The sequence below is a fragment of the Bubalus bubalis genome, chromosome 15 (assembly GCF_019923935.1).
Source record: "Bubalus bubalis isolate 160015118507 breed Murrah chromosome 15, NDDB_SH_1, whole genome shotgun sequence".
Classification (NCBI taxonomy): Eukaryota; Metazoa; Chordata; class Mammalia; order Artiodactyla; family Bovidae; genus Bubalus; species Bubalus bubalis.
Window position 1 is genome coordinate 5,662,838 of NC_059171.1, and position 18,020 is coordinate 5,680,857.

The window sequence follows — 18,020 nt, forward strand, 5'->3', positions numbered from 1 at the left end:
TGTGTGTGTGTGTGTGTGTGTGTGTTAAACCCCTTTCTTCTTAGTAGCCCTCAATACGTTTAAGAGGAATGTAATTTACAACTGAAAGCACAGAAGCTCGGATGGGGGAGGACTGTTTGCACAACATTCAGGTGTAGCAAGGCTGCAATAGCAGAGCGGGGTGGGGACCCGGCCTCTGACCCTCCGTCCCTCCCACGACCCCCCTACCCCTGCAGGGCTTTGCTCCCGGGTCCCCCTCGGGTTATCTGGCTGATCCACTGTGGATGGAAAAACAGGGCTGGGCCGGCTGTATGGAAAGCCTTTGAAAGCGGAGAAAACCGGTCACCGCAGCGTGACTATCAGCTGAGAGATCGCCGCCTGACCACTCGGGAGAACCGCGTGCCCCTGCAGACCCAAGCGCCCCTCCAGACTGGAGCACCCCTGCAGACCTGCGCGCCCTTCCGGACCCGAGCGCCCCTCCGGACCCGAGCGCCCCTGCAGCCTCAGGCCGTCTTTCCCGCGATGCTCGAGAGCGCAGAGCTGAACTTCAACGCCGACCATGGCTACCTGGAGGGCCTGGTGCGCGGCTGCAAGGCCGGCCTCCTGACACGGCGGGACTACGTCAACCTGGTCCAGTGTGAGAACCTGGAAGGTAAGCGCCGCTCTTGTGCTAAGTCGCTCAGTCGTGTCCGACTCTCTGCGACCCTATGGACTATAGCCCTCCAGGCTCCTCTGTCCATGGGATTCTCCAGGCAAGAATACTGGAGTGGGGAAAAAAGGGGCTGACGCCGCCCGCTGGAAGGAAGCGCGGGCCAGGGGCTGTGTCCCCCTGGCCTAGAGTCCAGGGCGGTATCTTCAGCCCAAGATGCAGACATCAGGGTGCCTGAATTTTGACTAGGGAGGAAAAAACTGCATCTCTGTTTTCGATAGTCTCTAAGTGAAATTTAGCATTTCCTTTCATTATGAAGATAGGCAACAAATCACAGCTGGTTAGCACTTTGAATAGTAATCCAGTGTTTTCATATCCTTTTACTGTTCTTGCAGATGCCTTGAAATACCTTTTATGCTTTCACTGTTTCAAAGTATGCTAGATACTGGACTCAGCCTTGATATTTACTGTCTTAATAAAGAAGCATGTTGTCACAAATTTTACAATATCTTAGTAACTATATTTTGATATATTTTGTTTTCTTTGTAATTCTATATATTTTCATTCTATGTATTTATAAATATTTGGAGAAGGGTGTCACCAAACTGTCCAGGGATCTACAGCCTTAATTCCTCCCTCCTTCCCCCACCCCCAAACCTTGGGATAGAGAATTTTATTCTATCCACTTTCTCTGTGTCTATTAATATGAGGGCATGTGTATTTGAGATTTGTCTTCATTGGAGCTTAAGAAAAAAAATCAAGAGACAGGCCTGTGGTGAGGCCACCCTGGATTCAAAAGCCCTGACTTTGACCTCTACAGAGGGTCAGACCTGAGGCTCAAAACCTCTGAGCCTGATTCCTTCTTTGTAAAACTGGGTGGTGATGCTGCCTGCTCTGCGGAGTGTTTTGGAGAAATAAATAAGTCAATGCACAAGAGAATGTGTGAAGAGCTATGAAGCACTCTTATTGTTCTCTAGTCGCTAAGATGTGTCCGACTCTTTGCGACCCCATGGACTGCAGCACTCCAGGCTTCCCTGTTCTTCACCACTTCCCAGAGTTTGCTCGAACTCATGTCCATTGAGTCAGTGATGCCATCCAACCATCTGTCATCCCCTTCTCCTGCCTTCAATCTTTCCCAGCATCAGGGTCTTTTTCTTCCAATCAATCAGCTCTTTGCATGAGGTGGCCAAAGTATCGGAGCTTCAGCTTCAGCATCAGTCCTTCCAGTGAACGTTCAAGGTTGATTTCCTTTAGGACTCTACAAAGCCAATTATCTTTTTTTTTTTTTTAACCATTTTACTGAGATATGATTGACATACAAAAGCTGTACATATTTAATGTATACAACTTGATGAGTTTAGGGTTAAGTGTACACCTGGGAAATCACCACAGTCTGTGCCATAAACCCATCTGACACCTCTAAAAGTCTTCTCCTGCCCTCTATTCTTGTTTGTGTGTGTGCATGTGTGTGTGAGGACTACGGCTCTGTGCTCTACAGCAGATCTCTAGGACTTACTTGTCTTGTTTAACGAACACTGCATACCCTTTGACCAGTACCTCCTGATTTCCCCTTCCTCTCTGGAAATTAAGCTACGATGTTTTCAAAGCCTTACCAAAGATCTCACATCTATAATATAGTATTTTTATTATTAAAGGGGCTTCCCTGGTGGCTCAGACAGTAAAGCGTCTGCCTGCAATGTGGGAGACCTGAGTTCAATCCCTGGGTCAGGAAGATCCCCTGGAGAAGGAAATGGCAACCCACTCCAGTGCTCTTGCCTGGAAAATTCCATGGATGGAGGAGCCTGATGGGCAATAGTCCATGGATGGGGTCACAAAGAGTTGGACGTGACTGAGCGACTTCACTTTCACTTTATTATTAAATACGGCTACATTTATAACTTTGAAACATGTTTATAAAATCATTATCATGTCAATAATAGGGTGCTTTAAAATGTCCAGATCATTCTAGAAAAAAACAAGAAAGTAATAAATTGCCAGGAAGAGTATTAGAAAGTGAAAACAAGACAAAAAACAAGGTGACTTTGTAGGCTTCTCAGGTAGGGCTGAGGGTAAAGCCAAACAGGATTAAGGCAGAACTGCCTAAGTTAAGGGAGCTCCTCTCTTTTCATTAGAGATGGAAATGGCTAGACAAATCTTGTAGATGATAACTAATTCTGTTGGCTACAAATAATTGCAATTTAATTGCAAATCCTAAATCATTTCAGCATATCTAGTTTGGAGTTTGGTGCCTGGAGAATGTTAATCACATATAGAAAATAAGCATAAATTGAGGTAGAAAAAATTAATGAGCACAAGGCAGAATGAATGCTTCCGAGAGAAACCATTTGAATGAATTCAGTAGTTTGCAGCAGGCTTTTAAATGAGTTGAGGAATGCAAATTTAAACACAAACCATACATAAATGTCTTCATTTATGTGATACAAAGCAAAGTTTAAGCCTGCTCACTAAAGAATTCAGAGAGAAACCACCCTTAGCTTCAATTTGGGGGAGAAGGAAAGGTTTCAGACTCTTGAAGGCCTGAAGAGTGAATTTCTTAGAAAAATACACACAGGTGCACACATACGGAATTTTCCATGTAATATCAAGGAGTCATGGACCAACTGAAGTCATCCTGAGCCCTGAATAAGAAACCTTCCTACGTACATCGTTCGTTATTTTCATGATATCTCATGGTTTCTACCTTTCCTTTCTCCCAGTTATATTTCTTTCTCAGCCATTCATTTCACAACTGTGTTTGAATCTGTTTCCAATCTTTTTGGAGACTCTTGTGAATGTCAAATATGCCCTCAAACTGCAGCTTATAATGACTGCTGAGAAAATCAATCTAAATAAAGGTTTCATGTCTTCAGTTGAGAACTCTGAGGCTTGGTGTGGCTGTGACCAATCTAACCACATCACCAGGGGTGAGGTATGCAGGCGTCTGCAGCTATTATACTTTTTCCACTAAAATGTCTGCCTCCTGAGCATGAATGGAAGATCCATGAATAGGTCGATGTTGCTCTCAGCTCCATTTTGATATAGAAAATAATAAGGTCTGCCTTGCCTGTTTACCTTATAGGATGTTGGGAAATAAGGCACTTGTGAAAAGCAGCTCAGCTATTACATCTGTGAGTTTACTGAGAGAAACCCAGCCACCTTCCCAGCTGGTTTAAAACACGTGGAGAGAAATCATGGACACTCCTTGGGACAGAAGTTAAGGACTTTAGATTTCTGTTTACTTTTGCACGTAATATACACCATACACATGACGGGTCAAGAAGGGCAGGGAAAGCAGTGTCGGGATAGTACTGTGTGTCAAAGCAGGCACTTTCGGTAAAGGAAAGCTAATTTGGCAAAGATTCAATTTACCTTTAGTCTTTTAAATTTCTCTAGTCTTTAAAAGAAAAGTATCCTGACACCAACGAATTGTTTTGGAACCACTTACCAGGAACACAGAAGGTTTCAGGTCATTTTGGAAGAGAGAAATATGAAGGTGGTCCACAAAAGCTTTGAAAAATCCTGGCATTTATGATTGTGCAAGTGAGTGTGGTCAGAAATACTCACCTGCTCCGAGATCTGACCCTGACTAACAGTCAGCTGAACCAGTCTCTAGGACCCTCTGTTTTAGGCCCCTCCATGACTCAGTCCTTCCCGGGAATAGGAGAGGAAGCCAGTTCACATAGCCTGTATCACTGGTACTGCACACAGAAAATTCCTAAAAAGTGACTTTTTAAAAAAGTTAGTTACAATTAACTTGAACCAAAATAATAATGTGAAAGGGGCATAAAATCGTCTTCAGAAGAATTAACATTGCTAATTTTTAATTAATTTTTTTTTAAAGCAGCTATAGGTTCACAGCAAAATTTAGGAGAAAGTACAGAGATTTTGTATATAACCCCTGCTCCCACACATGCATAGCCTCCCCGTTATCAGTGTCCTCCACTAGAGAGGTGCTTTTTTTGTAATCTGTGAACCTATGCTCGATACATCAGAATCACGCAGAGTCCAGAGTTTGCACTGCGGCCACGCATCCATTCTATGTTGCTGTTCAGTCGCTCAGTCGTGTCCACTCTTTGCAACCCCACGGACTGCAGCACGCCAGGCCTCCCTGTCCTTCACCATCTCCCAGAGCTCACTCAAACTCATGTCCATGGAGTCGGTGATGCCATCCAACCATCTTGCCCTCTGTCATCCCCTTCTCCTCCCGCCTTCAATCTTTCCAAGCATCAGGGTCTTTTCTAATGAGTCAGCGCTGCCAATCAGGTGGCCAAAATATTGGAGCTTCAGCTTCAGCCTCAGTCCTTCCAATGAATATTCAGGACTAATTTTCTTTAGGATGGACTGGTTTGATGTCTTTATAGTCCCAGGGACTCTCAAGAGTCTTCTCCAACACCACACTTCAGATGCATCAATTTTTCAGCGCTCAGCCTTCTTTGTGGTCCAATTCTCACATCCATACACGACTATCGGTAAAACCATAGCTTTGATTATATGGACATTTGTTGACAAAGTAATGTCTCTGCTTTTTATATACTGTCTAGGTTAATCATAGCTTTTCTCCCAAGGAGCAAGTGTCTTCTAATTTCAGGGCTGCAGTCACCATCTGCAGTGATTTTGGAGCCCAAGAAAATAAAGTCTGTCACTGTTTCCATTGTTTCCCCATCTATTTGCCATGAAGTGACGGGACAGATGCCATGATCTTAGTTTTTTGACTATTGAGTTTTAAGCCAGATTTTTCACACTCTTTCATATTCTATGGGAATGGACAAATGTACAACACGTATCCACCACTGTTACATTATATAGAGTATTTTCACTACCCTGAAATTATTCTGTGCTCTGACTATTCTCCATATCCGTGATCCGCTGCGGGAACCACTGGTCATTGTGCTCTTTCCCTAGTTTGGCCTTTTCCAGAATGTCACACAGTTGGGATCATTAAGTATGTAACCTTTCCAGACCAGTTTCTTTCACTTAATAACACACATTTGAGGCTCCTTCATGTCTTTTCATGGCAACACTGTTATTTTCATTAGATTTTAAAATTACAAACCAGACTGTTGTAAGTATTCTTTCATGTTCAAAAAAAGACAAAGTGGTAAGATGAACACTTCAGAGCTCAAAAATTTAGTAAGAAATAGCCTTCCCTGGTGGCTCAGAGGTAAAGAATCCACCTGCAATGCTGGAGACGCAGGTTGGATCCCTGGATGGTGAGGATCCCCTGGAGAAGGAAGTGGCCGCCCACTGCAGTATTCCTGCCTGGAGACTTCCATGGACGGAGGACCCTGGGGGCTGCAGTCCCCGGGGCTGCAACTAAACAACAGCAAGCTTTCTCTGAAACACATGCTGAACGTGACCCCAGCTCTCGGGTATGGTGAGAGGTCTGGACGCAGCCTTTCCCTTGTTGTCTCTGCTGTCGTTTCTGGGAAGCGGATGAGAGGAGCTGATTACAGCTTACGAACAATCATTAATGCTTCCTTTTCAAGGGATATGACCTCCATTCCTTTCCAACTGTGCCTTCATGTGGGAATTAATGCGTGTACTCAGCACGTTCTAGTTACAGCCAGGGAAGGAAAGATGAAAAAGATAATACCCTGCCCTAAAAGGGCTCCCACTCTAAAGAATAAAAACATTGAAAGAGTAAGAACCCCGTAATGAGAGAGGTTGGGCCTCACAATTCTAAATGCATGCACGCTTGGCCGGGGACTTCGTGTAGTGTTGTTGGGACTGCAGAAAATGAAAAACAAATCAAATGTCCACTGCAAGGGAGCTGGGTAAATAAATTATGGAACAGTTATATAATGTAATATCCTGTAACTACAGTAAAAAAAGAAAAGGCATAATAAACTGTGAAAGGTTTCATGTGGAATTAAAAATAGTAGTTACTGGGACTAGTAATGAGTGGCAGGGGTGTGGATACGTAGTTGACAAGTAGGAGAGCTTATGCTATGCTATGCTAAGTCACTTCAGTCGTGTCCGACTCTGTGCGACCTCATAGACGGCAGCCCACCAGGCTCCTCTGTCCCTGGGATTCTCCAGGCAAGAACACTGGAGTGGGTTGCCATTTCCTTCTCCAAAGCATGAAAGTGAAAATACTTACTATCTATTAAAAGGTAGTCTAAATTTTAAAAAACTCTTATAGAAGGAAGACTCTTATTTCAAAGGGATTTCACCATTCTCCTTTACACATTATTTGTATCTCTAATTATGTGAAAATGAAATGTTAGTCACTCAAGTGTGTCCAACTCTTTTGGACCCCATGGACTGGGGCCCACCAGGCTCCTCTGTCCATGGTTTCTCCAGACAAGGATACTGGAGTGGGTTGCCATGCCCTCCTCAAGGGATCGTCCTGACCCAGGGATGGAACCCAGGTCTCCCGCATTGCAGGCAGATTCTTTACTATTTGAGCTACCCAGAAAGCCCTAATTATAGTACTTATTTTCTCTGCTTTGTATAAAAAATGCATATACAATATTGTCAGTGTTCAAAAATACTTTCATCAGGAAGGATAAATTTAACTCAGTTTAAAAGCTAGACATCTTGGCCTGTGAGGATTAAACCAGAGACCCTGGCGTTGTTAGCACCGCACTCTAACCAGTGGGGCTTCCCTGGTGGCTCAGACAGTAAAGAATCTGCCTGCAATGCAGGAGACCTGAGTTTGATCCCTGAGTCGGGAAGATGCCCTGGAAGAGAGCATGACAACCCACTCCAGTATTCTGGCCTGGAGAATCCCGTGGACAAAGGAGTCTGGCGGGCTACAGTCCATAGGGTCGCACATAGTCGGACATGACTGAAGTGGCTGAGCAGCAGCAGCTAACCAGCTGAGCTAACTGGCCAGTTACCATCCCATCTCTACCTAGTAAGCGTTTCCTCAGAGCTCTTCTGCCTTTCTCTACAGTTATTCCTTCAGCCACAAATTCCATTCTGCATCTTGCTTGCCTGGAGAATGCCCATTCCTCTTTAAAGCCTCCACTCAAAGTCATTTTCTCTATAAACCCTTTTCTACTCATTCCTATTGGGATAGAATTGACAAGTCTCAATTTTGTGCTTTATTGTGCCCTGTAATGTACCTAATTCTGTACAGCATCTGTGATATTTGCATAAGTATGTCATTCTGGGGCAGGACTTTGTCTTGTTTATCTATCTAGTCCCCTGAGTTATCACAGTTAAGGGCTTAACTCCTGAATGAATGAATGAATCTCTCCCCTCCTAAATTGTAAGCTTCTCAAGGGCAGAAACTATAAATAGGTCTGCTTATAGAGGTGTTAGTTAAGGAGGTGGGAGAATCCTTTCACAGTGTTAGAGTGTATCAGATCACCACGAGGTATACTTAAAATGCCTTAGAATTTTATTTGTTGGTTAGCTCTTGCCTGGAAAATCCCATGGACCGAGGAGCCTGGTAGGCTGCAATCCATGGGGTCGCTAAGAGTTGGACACGACTGACGTGACTTAGCAGCAGCAGCAGCAGCATACCTCAGTAAAACTGAACTTAAAAAAAAAAAAGACTTTTTTTAAAGGATAGAAACTACACCATATCCTTTTTTGTCTCCTAGCTTCCCTAGCCTAAGGCTGTGCTTTGCACGTGGTAAGAATTTGAAAATACGCAATAGACATGTCTGCGTGTTTAAGTCCTGACCCTGCTTCCTGGGCCTGGGGTATAAGCCAGCTGCTTAACTTTTAGCCATGGTGCTTTCCTTTCTGATAGATGGTATCTCCCTGGCCTAACTCCCAGTTTCTAAGGGAATCAGAGATTTCTGAAAATGTTTTGTAAACTGTAAATCATGAGAATTCTCTGGAAGTCATAAGAACACAGCCTGAATTGCCGTGTATATACAACAAGAATTAATTTACCCTCTTCTGCTAGACTTTTAAATCCCTAAAATAATCCTTCCCGTTTCCTGGTTGTGGTTAATAGTGTTTGGTGTATGACTCTTATGTTGTTGATTCTGCTTTCCTTCAAAGAGCACTGGTTTGTTTTGGAAACAATCATTCTATAAATAAATAAAAACTATTAAAATTTAAGAAGAGTTTATAGCTAGAGAATATATTTGAAAGTAAACTGAATCTTGAAGGACAGTGGGTTGGAAAAATGCCAGTGAAATGGGGAACTGGAGGTGGGGTCAGGGGAGTTGAGCTGATAAGCCGTTCTAGGCTCTTGGGGAGAATTAATGGACTATAAGTAGAAAAACATAAAGGCACACTGGAGAGGGTTAAAGCAGTTGCCTGCAGTACTAGAGTATTACAATAACGCAGGAGTTTGTGCTGGGAAAATTTTCGAGGGCCACCGAAGGTCTAATTATGGAACTTAAGAATACTGAGTGAGCAGAGAGTCATGTCCGAATCTTCAGTCAAATACCTGTATGCATGGAAAGATGTACAGATTATTTCTCTGAGCCTCGGCTTCTTCATCTATGAAACGGGGATTATTGTTAGGGCTTATATTGTATGTTAAAATCATCTGTCAGTGGTAAAATACAAATAATTTGCAAGTTGCTTTTAATCTGCCTAAAATTCAGTAGCTCCACGCTACTTAGAGGATCATTCTAAGATCCAAGCATTTCTTAGGAAAGATGAAAGTTTGAGGCATGGAGTACAGAGAGGAAACAAACCTGGGAGAATCTATTAAGAGACTGCCACAGTGATCTAGGTTTGTGACATCGTCACTCTAAACTGGGGTATAAGGAGAGGAAATCTGGGAAGATATCCAGAAACGATGCAGGGGATTTGGAGTTAATAAATCTTCAAAGCGGACTTGAAGAAAACTCTTCAAAGTTTCATCACCGTGAGAATGGCAGTACCGTAGCAAAAATGGAGGAAGAAGCATCTGGCTTTAAAAATACTGATAGATTTATTCAAATTTAAGTAACTGTAAAGTATGATGGTAATATATTATTTAAGGAAATTCTGATTTAGGGAATAAAAATCAAAGTCTTAGCCAATCGAATCAAATTATTTTGGAAGGAGATAGGTACAAGTAACGGGGCAAAAAAGGTCTTCATCTACATTATCTTTTTTAAAGCTGCACAGTAACCCAAAAAGCATACATTCTAACCCATTTTGAAGGTGAGAAAACTGGGTTCAGAAAGGTCAGGTAATTTCCATAAGTTCAGCATCAAGCAGAGTGTGGGTAAGATGTAGGGGGCTGCTCAAAGATAGCACCCTTCACAAGTACAGGTGCTGCCTTGGCTTAAACCTACCTGGAGTGTGAACAGTCTGGACATTCATTTTTAAAGAGTTCCAACAGGCAGCTGCACAGGAAAGAAAAATGAACTACCCAACAAACCAACAGAGAAAAGATAGCAACCAGAGAGTTTTCTTGCCTCACGAGTCAAGAGATCTCAGCTAATTCGCTGAACCCAGTGACTGCAACCCACAGAAGAAGCATTTTTACATTATGACTCTTTGTACACGCATGCAGGCACATACGCATATATGCTTTTATACTCTGTGTGATATACTCAGGTATTTGTTATAATAGCTGAATCTGTTCCCGTTGTGCTATTGTGTTTGGGACCTATAAAATGGATTTAGTTGGCAGTGATCTCACAGTTCCTCATTTGAATAAAAAAGAAAAAGTGCCACTTGCAACACGACTCTGGATAAAAAAAGAGTAATTTTCCAAAGTGTGCTCTGTGGGAGGCTGCATTGTTTTCCAGTGGCTTGGGAAGTTCTGTACCAAACTCTTTCCAAAGAAATCATTCAAATTGATGTATTAAAGGCTTTCAGTTCCTGCAGTTAGGAAGCTTATTTATTCCAAATGTATCTGACCACAAAGCTCTATTTATCACATACCTATTAAGATAAGCATGGCTTCCCAGGTGGCTCAGCGAGAATCACCCTGCCCATGTAGGAGACGCAGGAGACGCAAGTTCTACCCCTGGGTTAGCAAGATCCCCTGGAGCAGGAAATGGCAACCCAGTCTAGAATTCTTGCCTGGGAAAGTCCCATGGACAGAGGAGCCTATTGGACTGCAGTCCGTGGGATCGCAAAGAGTTGGACACGACTGAGCACATAGGCACACACGTTTACATAACCACTTGGGCAAATTCTAGGAAAAACATGTGACCCCAAAACTATCAGCATGATCGTTATCATTGAAAGATAATGATATTAACTCAGAGCAGATATTTCAAGCTAAGATTTTCTTCAGATCTGATTTCCAGGGTCCCTTGGATCACCTTGCGGTGGGGAGGCAAGGCTCCTTCTATCTTAACTGTCCACCAACCACAGTTTTATAAGATTGCTTAAGCAGGGTCTGAAACACTTGAGACATTTAATTTCAGCATCTCACTGGCAGCTGAAAGAGAAACATGTCACATGAGCCCTATATCATGGTTTTGGAAGAAATACCATTTGTGTCATTCCTGTTGGCAAATATTTCTCCGTGCTGAGACTGCAGACTGTCAAATTGTATAAAAATCTGAACTGTCAAAATAAAAGCCAAACAAGACATGGTGAAAGAGTATGTTTTTTTTTTTTTTAGTTAAGCTAATTAAATAGGTAATTGAGCAAATAAATTCTGCGGTCAGTCAGATGAAGAGCATTTCTGATGCATGATCTACTCCAGACCCTGAAGAATGCCTGTCTGCTGAGACTCAAGAACCACTTGAGTGCAAATGCCCCCTCCCGCATCAGCTACCAGAGCGATTAGCTCATCACCCGCAGGGGCTCCCTGTTATCCTCAGGATCAAGGATGTCACACCAAGTCTTCCTGGGGACAGCCCCTGCGTATTTCTCTGGCTTCATTTCTTACCCCTCCTTCTCTCCCACTCAGCTCTTCAACAGCACTGAACGGCTTTGAATTTCTTGCCTCTCCCCACCTGTACGAATTCATGGAATGCCTTCCTTGCACTCCTGTGTAGCACTTGAAGGCTCATCTCTGGCTTAACCTTCTTCCAGAAACTCTCCTAGGCTTGTTTTGCTTTCATCCTTCTGAGTCTTGCTTTCATTTTCTCAGTTCAGTTCAGTTCAGTTCAGTGGCTCAGTCGTGTCCGACTCTTTGCAACCCCATGGATTGCAGCACGCCAGGCCTCCCTGTCCATCACCAACTCCCGGAGTTTACCCAAACTTATATCTGTTGAGTCGTTTCCTATGTTCTCATAAATCAAGGTTCTTATCTTTATCCTTCAACTCAGCTGGTTGCATCATCTGTTTTTTCGTGCCTCTACTTCCACCAGATTATGAGTATCCTTGAAGATGAGGAATATGTTTTGTCTCCTGTGGTAACAGCGCATAATAGATACTCAATAAATGTTTCAATGAAAATTACAATAAAGTCTAGGATGCTCTATTGCCTCCAGTCATGAGCTAGATGGTGCCAAAGACATTTCTGATGTTCAGATATTTGAGACACTTATGTGTTGGGTACCACACAAGGATAAAAGATATTACTAAGGTACCACAAAAGATAAAAGGTATTACTAAGAAACTGGAACTGAACCTTTGGAGTTAACATATTAAGACTTTGCAATATCCCGGAACAGGAGGTGTGCCAGAAATATTATCCAGGTATTTTGAAATTCAGATGAGTGAGGTTAAATAATTCCACCAGACAGAATTAAGTAACAGAATAATTGGTGATCTGATTTAATTGATTGGTAATAAAATACAGATTTTTTTTTAAGGTATGATACTGGCTTTGAATCAATTTCACAACATGATCTTAATGAAGTGATGGGACCAGATGCCATGATCTTTGTTTTTTAAATGTTAAAACCCATTTAGACCTATTGAGACTCAATTTCTTCATCTGTAGGGTAAATATTAGTAATAAACTTTTCTTTGCCATCAAGCAGGAATGGAGGCTTAGTATCCTCAAACAGTTTTCCTAGCACTATTTCCAAATAGTGGCTCAGTTAAAACAAATTTGCAATCTCTGGACTAGGTGGTTTCTAATGTTCTTTTCAACTGTGTTCAGTGATTCTACAGTTCTTATGTAATTAAAAGTTGTTTTCAATTATCTGCATTAACATTGAATCCTTTATTGCTTTAGAGATTAACATTCAAGCCTAAATCATATGTAGACCTTATATTAAGGGAACTGTGGTGTTGGAGAAGACTCTTGACAGTCCCTTGGACTACAAGGAGATCCAACCAGTCCATTCTGAAGGAGATCAACCCTGGGATTTCTTTGGAAGGAATGATGCTAAAGCTGAAACTCCAGTACTTTGGCCACCTCATGCGAAGAGTTGACTCATTGGAAAAGACTCTGATGCTGGGAGGGATTGGGGGCAGGAGGAGAAGGGGACAACAGAGGATGAGATGGCTGGATGGCATCACTGACTCGATGGACGTGAGTCTGAGTAAACTCCGGGAGTTGGTGATGGACAGGGAGGCCTGGCATGCTGCAATTCATGGGGTCACAAAGAGTCAGACACGACTGAGTAACTGAACTGAACTGAATAAGGTAGTAATAATTAAATATGCATTTATCAGACTTCCCTGGTGGAAGAGTGGATAAGAATTTACCTGCCAGTGCAGGAAACCGGAGTTCCATCCCTGATCCGGGAACATTCCACATGCTGCAGAGCAGCTGAGCCCCTGAGTCACAACTAATGAAGCCTGAGTGCCCCGGGCCCTGCGAGTCACCCCTCCTGAGCCCACGGGCTGGAGCTACTGAAGCCCACACTCCAGAGCCTGTGCTCTGCAGCAGGAAAGGTCATCGCAACTAGAGAGCCCACAGGCAGCAACCAAGACCCAGTGCAATCAAATAAATAATAAACAGTAAATAAATATGCATTTATCATAAAGTTACTGCAAATTCAGTCAGTGTTGTCTTTTTCATGCATGTTCCAAATTTAAACTGATCTGGTGCTTTGTTTTATTTCAGATCTGAAAATTCATCTCCAGACCACAGATTATGGCAACTTCTTGGCTAATCAAGCCACTCCTCTTACTGTTTCCGTTATTGACATGGAGATGAGGAAAAAGCTGTGCAGAGAGTTTGAGTATTTCCGGAATCACTCCCTGGAGCCGCTAAGCACCTTTTTCACATACATGACGTAAGTGGCAGCAGGGGCCCTGCTCCTCCCCAGGGTGACTATGCAAACGACCCCTAAGAGTTCCAGGTGGGGTTAGGCTGGCCTGAAGTTCAAGACCACTTCTGTTGTTTGTAAGTTTGAATGCATTCAGATCTGAGAACTGATAAGAGCGTGTCTTATCTTAGTGTTAGTCACTCCATCCCCGGACTCTTTGCAACCCCGTGGACTGTAGCCCACCAGGCTCCTCCGCCATGGGATTCTCCAGGCAAGAATACTGGAGTGGATGGCCATTCCCTTCTCCAGGGAATCTTCCCCACCCAGGGATCAAACCCGGGTCTCCCATATTGCTGGCAGATTCTTTATTGTCTGAGCGACCAGGGAAGAGCATAGAGCCACATTTTCACTGTTAGAAAATAGATTTCATTTATTTATTTCATTTACTTATAAACATGATTAGGTCATTCACTCTAAGCAGTGATAAGTGCTGCTGATGTTTGAAACATTCCAGCTGTTGGAACTGAAGGTAGGTACTACGCCACATTTTCAGATAGCTTGTCAAGGTGGGGTTGAAATATCACAGATCTTTCTTAAAGTCACACCTACCCCTTCAACAGAATAAGGAGCTCCCATAATAGTTAGACGTGTCTTATTTTTATCCCTCTCCGTCACCAGTGGTTCCAGTCTTTCGGTGTGAAGGCCCTTCTTTCTACAAAGTGTTTGAATTTCTACACAATAGTGAATTGTATTTTTTAATCTAGTTAATAAACTATATCCAGTGCTCAAAACTTTGGGCCCCTTCAGTTGTCTTAGCTGGTAAGCTGAGAACAAACGCCCACAAAGGATGAGCTGTCTATCATGTACATATAATTTAGATTAATATACAGCTATGATTACTACATCCAGGCCATAGACTGGTTGAGAAAGGCTTATAATAAAAATATCCCTCTATTCCACCTATCCCCTTCCTCCCCACACAGTTCTTCCTAAAAGTAAGCACTTCTCAGTTACTTATTATTTTTCTAAAAAAAAATTGCACTGTGTATATATATTGATACATACTCAACCCACCCTACTCCCACATTTCAATTCATACAGATGACATCAGTTTTCCCCCACTTAATATTTGTTAGAAATATCCTCATCTATGTCATACATTTTTAATAACTGTGTGGAAGTCCATGTTTGGTATACATTGTAACTCAATTTATCAGGCATTATTATGAGTTTGAGTAGACTCCAGGAGTTGGTGATGGACAGGGAGGCCTGGCGTGCTGGAGTCCATGGGGTCGCAGAGAGTCGGACACGACTGAGCGACTGAACTGAACTGATTAACAAATAACTTTTTTTTTCTATTACAAAAGTTTTGCAACTAGCTCTAACTCATTATAGTGTAGGTCTTGAATTTATTTAAGCTAAATTTCTAGCAGTGCAAGGAGTGAGTCAAAGGAATGTCCCTTTGTTTATTTTAGAAAATTTGCTAAGTGAATGCAACAGAAGTATCGCCAATCTGTACCCTCAAAACAGTACATGAGAAGGCCTGTGCCCCTACAGCATCACCAACATCAGATATTATCTTTTTAATTTTTACCCTAACAATAGGTTAAAAACTATCTCTTTGCTTTAATTTATATTTCTTTATGGGCTTCCCTGGTAGCTCAGCTGGTAAAAAAAAATCTGCCTATAATGCAGGAGACCCCGGTTCAATTCCTGGGTCAGGAAGATCCCCTAGAGAAGGGATAGGCTACCCACTCCAGTATTCTTGGGTTTCCCTGGTAGCTCAGGCGCTAAGGACTCCACCTGCAATGTGGGAAACCTGGGTTCAATCCCTGGGTTGGGAAGATCCACTGGAGAGGGGGAATGAAGGGAATAGCTACCCGCTCCAGTATTCTTGCCTGGAGAATTCTTTGGACAGAGGAGCCTGGCAGGTTACAATCCATTGGGTGGCAAAGAGTCGGACACAACTGACTTTCACTTTCCATATTTCTTTATTAGCAAAAAGGAACATCTTTTCACACTTATCATGTATATTGGCTACTTGACCAAATTCTTTATCTATTTTTCCTATTAGAGTATGTAGCATTTTTTGTTAATATACAAGGACTGTTTATAAATTAAGAAAGTTAGCCCTTCTTCCATTTGATATAACTTAACTTTTATTTTAATTTTTTTTGCTGTAGGAATATTGACATTTTTTATTTCATTATCATCAGTCTTTTTATTGTACAGTCTTTTGATTATTGTGTCCTGCTTAGAAAAGCCTTCACTCCAAAGCATCAGTAAATTCACCTGTCTTTTCTTCCATTCTTTTGTTGCTGTTTACATTTAAAATTTTGATTCATGTAAAATGTATTTTGGTGTAAAGAATGAGAGTAGGGATCCAGCTCAAATTGTCTTTCCCAAATAACAATCCAGTAAGTAGTTAGAAGGAATGATCGTAGTTCAAGGCAGGAAGTAATCATTGATGAACCTGAGACGTGTTGTTAGCGCCTGTGTTCCTTGTTTGTGCAATCTAGCCTCCTAACAGCGCTGTAGTCTGGGATTTTGTTTATAGACAAGATATAGATGCTGACGTTTTAAAAGAATCCACCAATAAACAACTAGTGAGAATGAAGATCAGATATGAACCTGGGTCTGACTCAGTCCAAAGCCCAAGCATTTTCTTTGAGAAAAATTCTGGAAAGGTTTCCCAGAAGGGCCGACATTATTCCAAGGCTGGAAATGGAGTAGAAATTGGAGATTTCGGAGAAGGCTGGGTTTGAAGCATGCCGATGGGAAGGACGCTGAGTGAGTAATAACCGGTCAGTTTTGGCTGGAGCAGGCTGTGCAGAAAGAGGAGCGGAATGGGGAAGGGAGGCTAGGCAAGAAAATTCCAGTCAGATTATGGAGTCTTCAGAGACAAATCTTACTCAGTTCTGGTCATCACTGTTTTAAGGAAGAGAAAATGAAAACTTAAGAGCAGGAACTTGCCCAAACCACTAAAAAGTGATTTGAAATAAATGTTAGCAGTAGGCTTTGCAGAATTATTTTGCTCAGACTTTAGATGAGTGCGGAAAAGCTGACCTGTGATGAAGACAGAGGGCAAGTCCAATTTTAATTAAATCTGAAAGCTGCCAGGTTTTGTACTTTTTAGGTTGAGAGACGATCTCACATGATGGAAATTTTCCCCAAATATGTTAAGAAATGCTCTAAGAATGACTCTGAGTCATTTGGTCAGTGGTTCTTCTTATGTGATGATTCTGTGATTGATTATTTTCTAACTATAGAATCTTAAACCTGGAAGGAACCTTAGATTAATTAAGCAAGACTTCTTATTTCACAACAAACTATCATATCGATGTAGTTAAAATACACTTTCTAAAAATAATTACTTAAAATTCAAAATATTTCTAGTCATTAGTGATATTTAAAAACTGTGTATAAGTATGTATAGATAGTCACAGATAACATTCTATGGGTAGAATGTTAATGCAAAAATGGCACGGAAGCCTAGTTTTGGTAGTATTCGTATTGTTAGTAATGGGCGTGTTTTAATTCATCTTCTTCCTTTCTCTCTCTTGACGGTAAACTCTTTGAACTAGTTCTTTTAAGTATCTCTATCTGGACTCATTAGCAAATAATGAACACTGAATATTTGTTGAATCAATATATAATCCTGTATATATTATATATACATCCTACACCTGCATATAGAAACATACTTTCAGACAATTCAGGATTTTATATCTTATATTTAATTCATGTATGGTACTTGAGGATTGGTTATTTATTGAACAGTATGTCAGGGCTAAAAACCAGATGTCATTCCTATAGATGTGTTTTATGTGGCCAGGGTAGTCTTTACAGTAATATTAAAAAAATGTTTCATAAAGGCTTGCATTCCCCAATTAGCCACCGTCTCCAATGCTCCCTTCTGTCTTATGATCTGCGGGTATTTAAGTTACTTATCAGACCCCAGATGTGTAGGTTTCTTATCAGGCATCAGACCTGGATGTTTTACCTACATCTTTGCACCAGAACCATGCAAAGAAGTGTTTATATCTCCAGTTTTCAAATTAGAGAAACGGAGGCTCAATGAATCAATGTGTATTTCAAAGTGAGAGCATTATTAAGAGATTTGGAAAGCATTTGGTGTGGGTCCATCTTTCTAGAAAGCTGACGGTCTTGCACTCACTCCATAGTTTGTCAAAAGGCAAGTAAGTCAGAAGTATCTGTGGGCCTTTAGAATAGAAGTATATTCCTGATCCCTATCTCAGGAGATTCTAATCTAGCTGACCTGGGAGGGGGGCCCACCTGTATTTTGGAAGGCACCTGGGTTATTCAGATGGGCACCCCTAATTGAAAATGTCCCATTATGGTGCCCCAACCTTGTGACTGGAAGTCACTTTCACAATTATTCCCGTGAGTCTTTAGCC

General features: G+C 41.9%; 1 protein-coding gene across 2 annotated transcripts in view; it reads left to right on the forward strand.

Annotated features, from left to right (window-relative positions):
- The first annotated feature begins 242 nt into the window (after positions 1 to 242).
- Positions 243 to 18,020, forward strand: part of ATP6V0D2 (ATPase H+ transporting V0 subunit d2) — a 53,455-nt gene continuing 35,677 nt past the window's right edge. Inside the window, exons 1-2 of one of the 2 annotated variants that reach the window (XM_006073083.4) lie at positions 243 to 631; positions 13,458 to 13,629. In XM_006073083.4, the coding sequence (XP_006073145.1) occupies positions 502 to 631; positions 13,458 to 13,629 (302 nt within the window). In that variant the 5' untranslated portion in view covers positions 243 to 501. The remainder of the gene's footprint in view (positions 632 to 13,457; positions 13,630 to 18,020) is intronic. The other variant, XM_006073082.4, reaches the window with a different exon arrangement.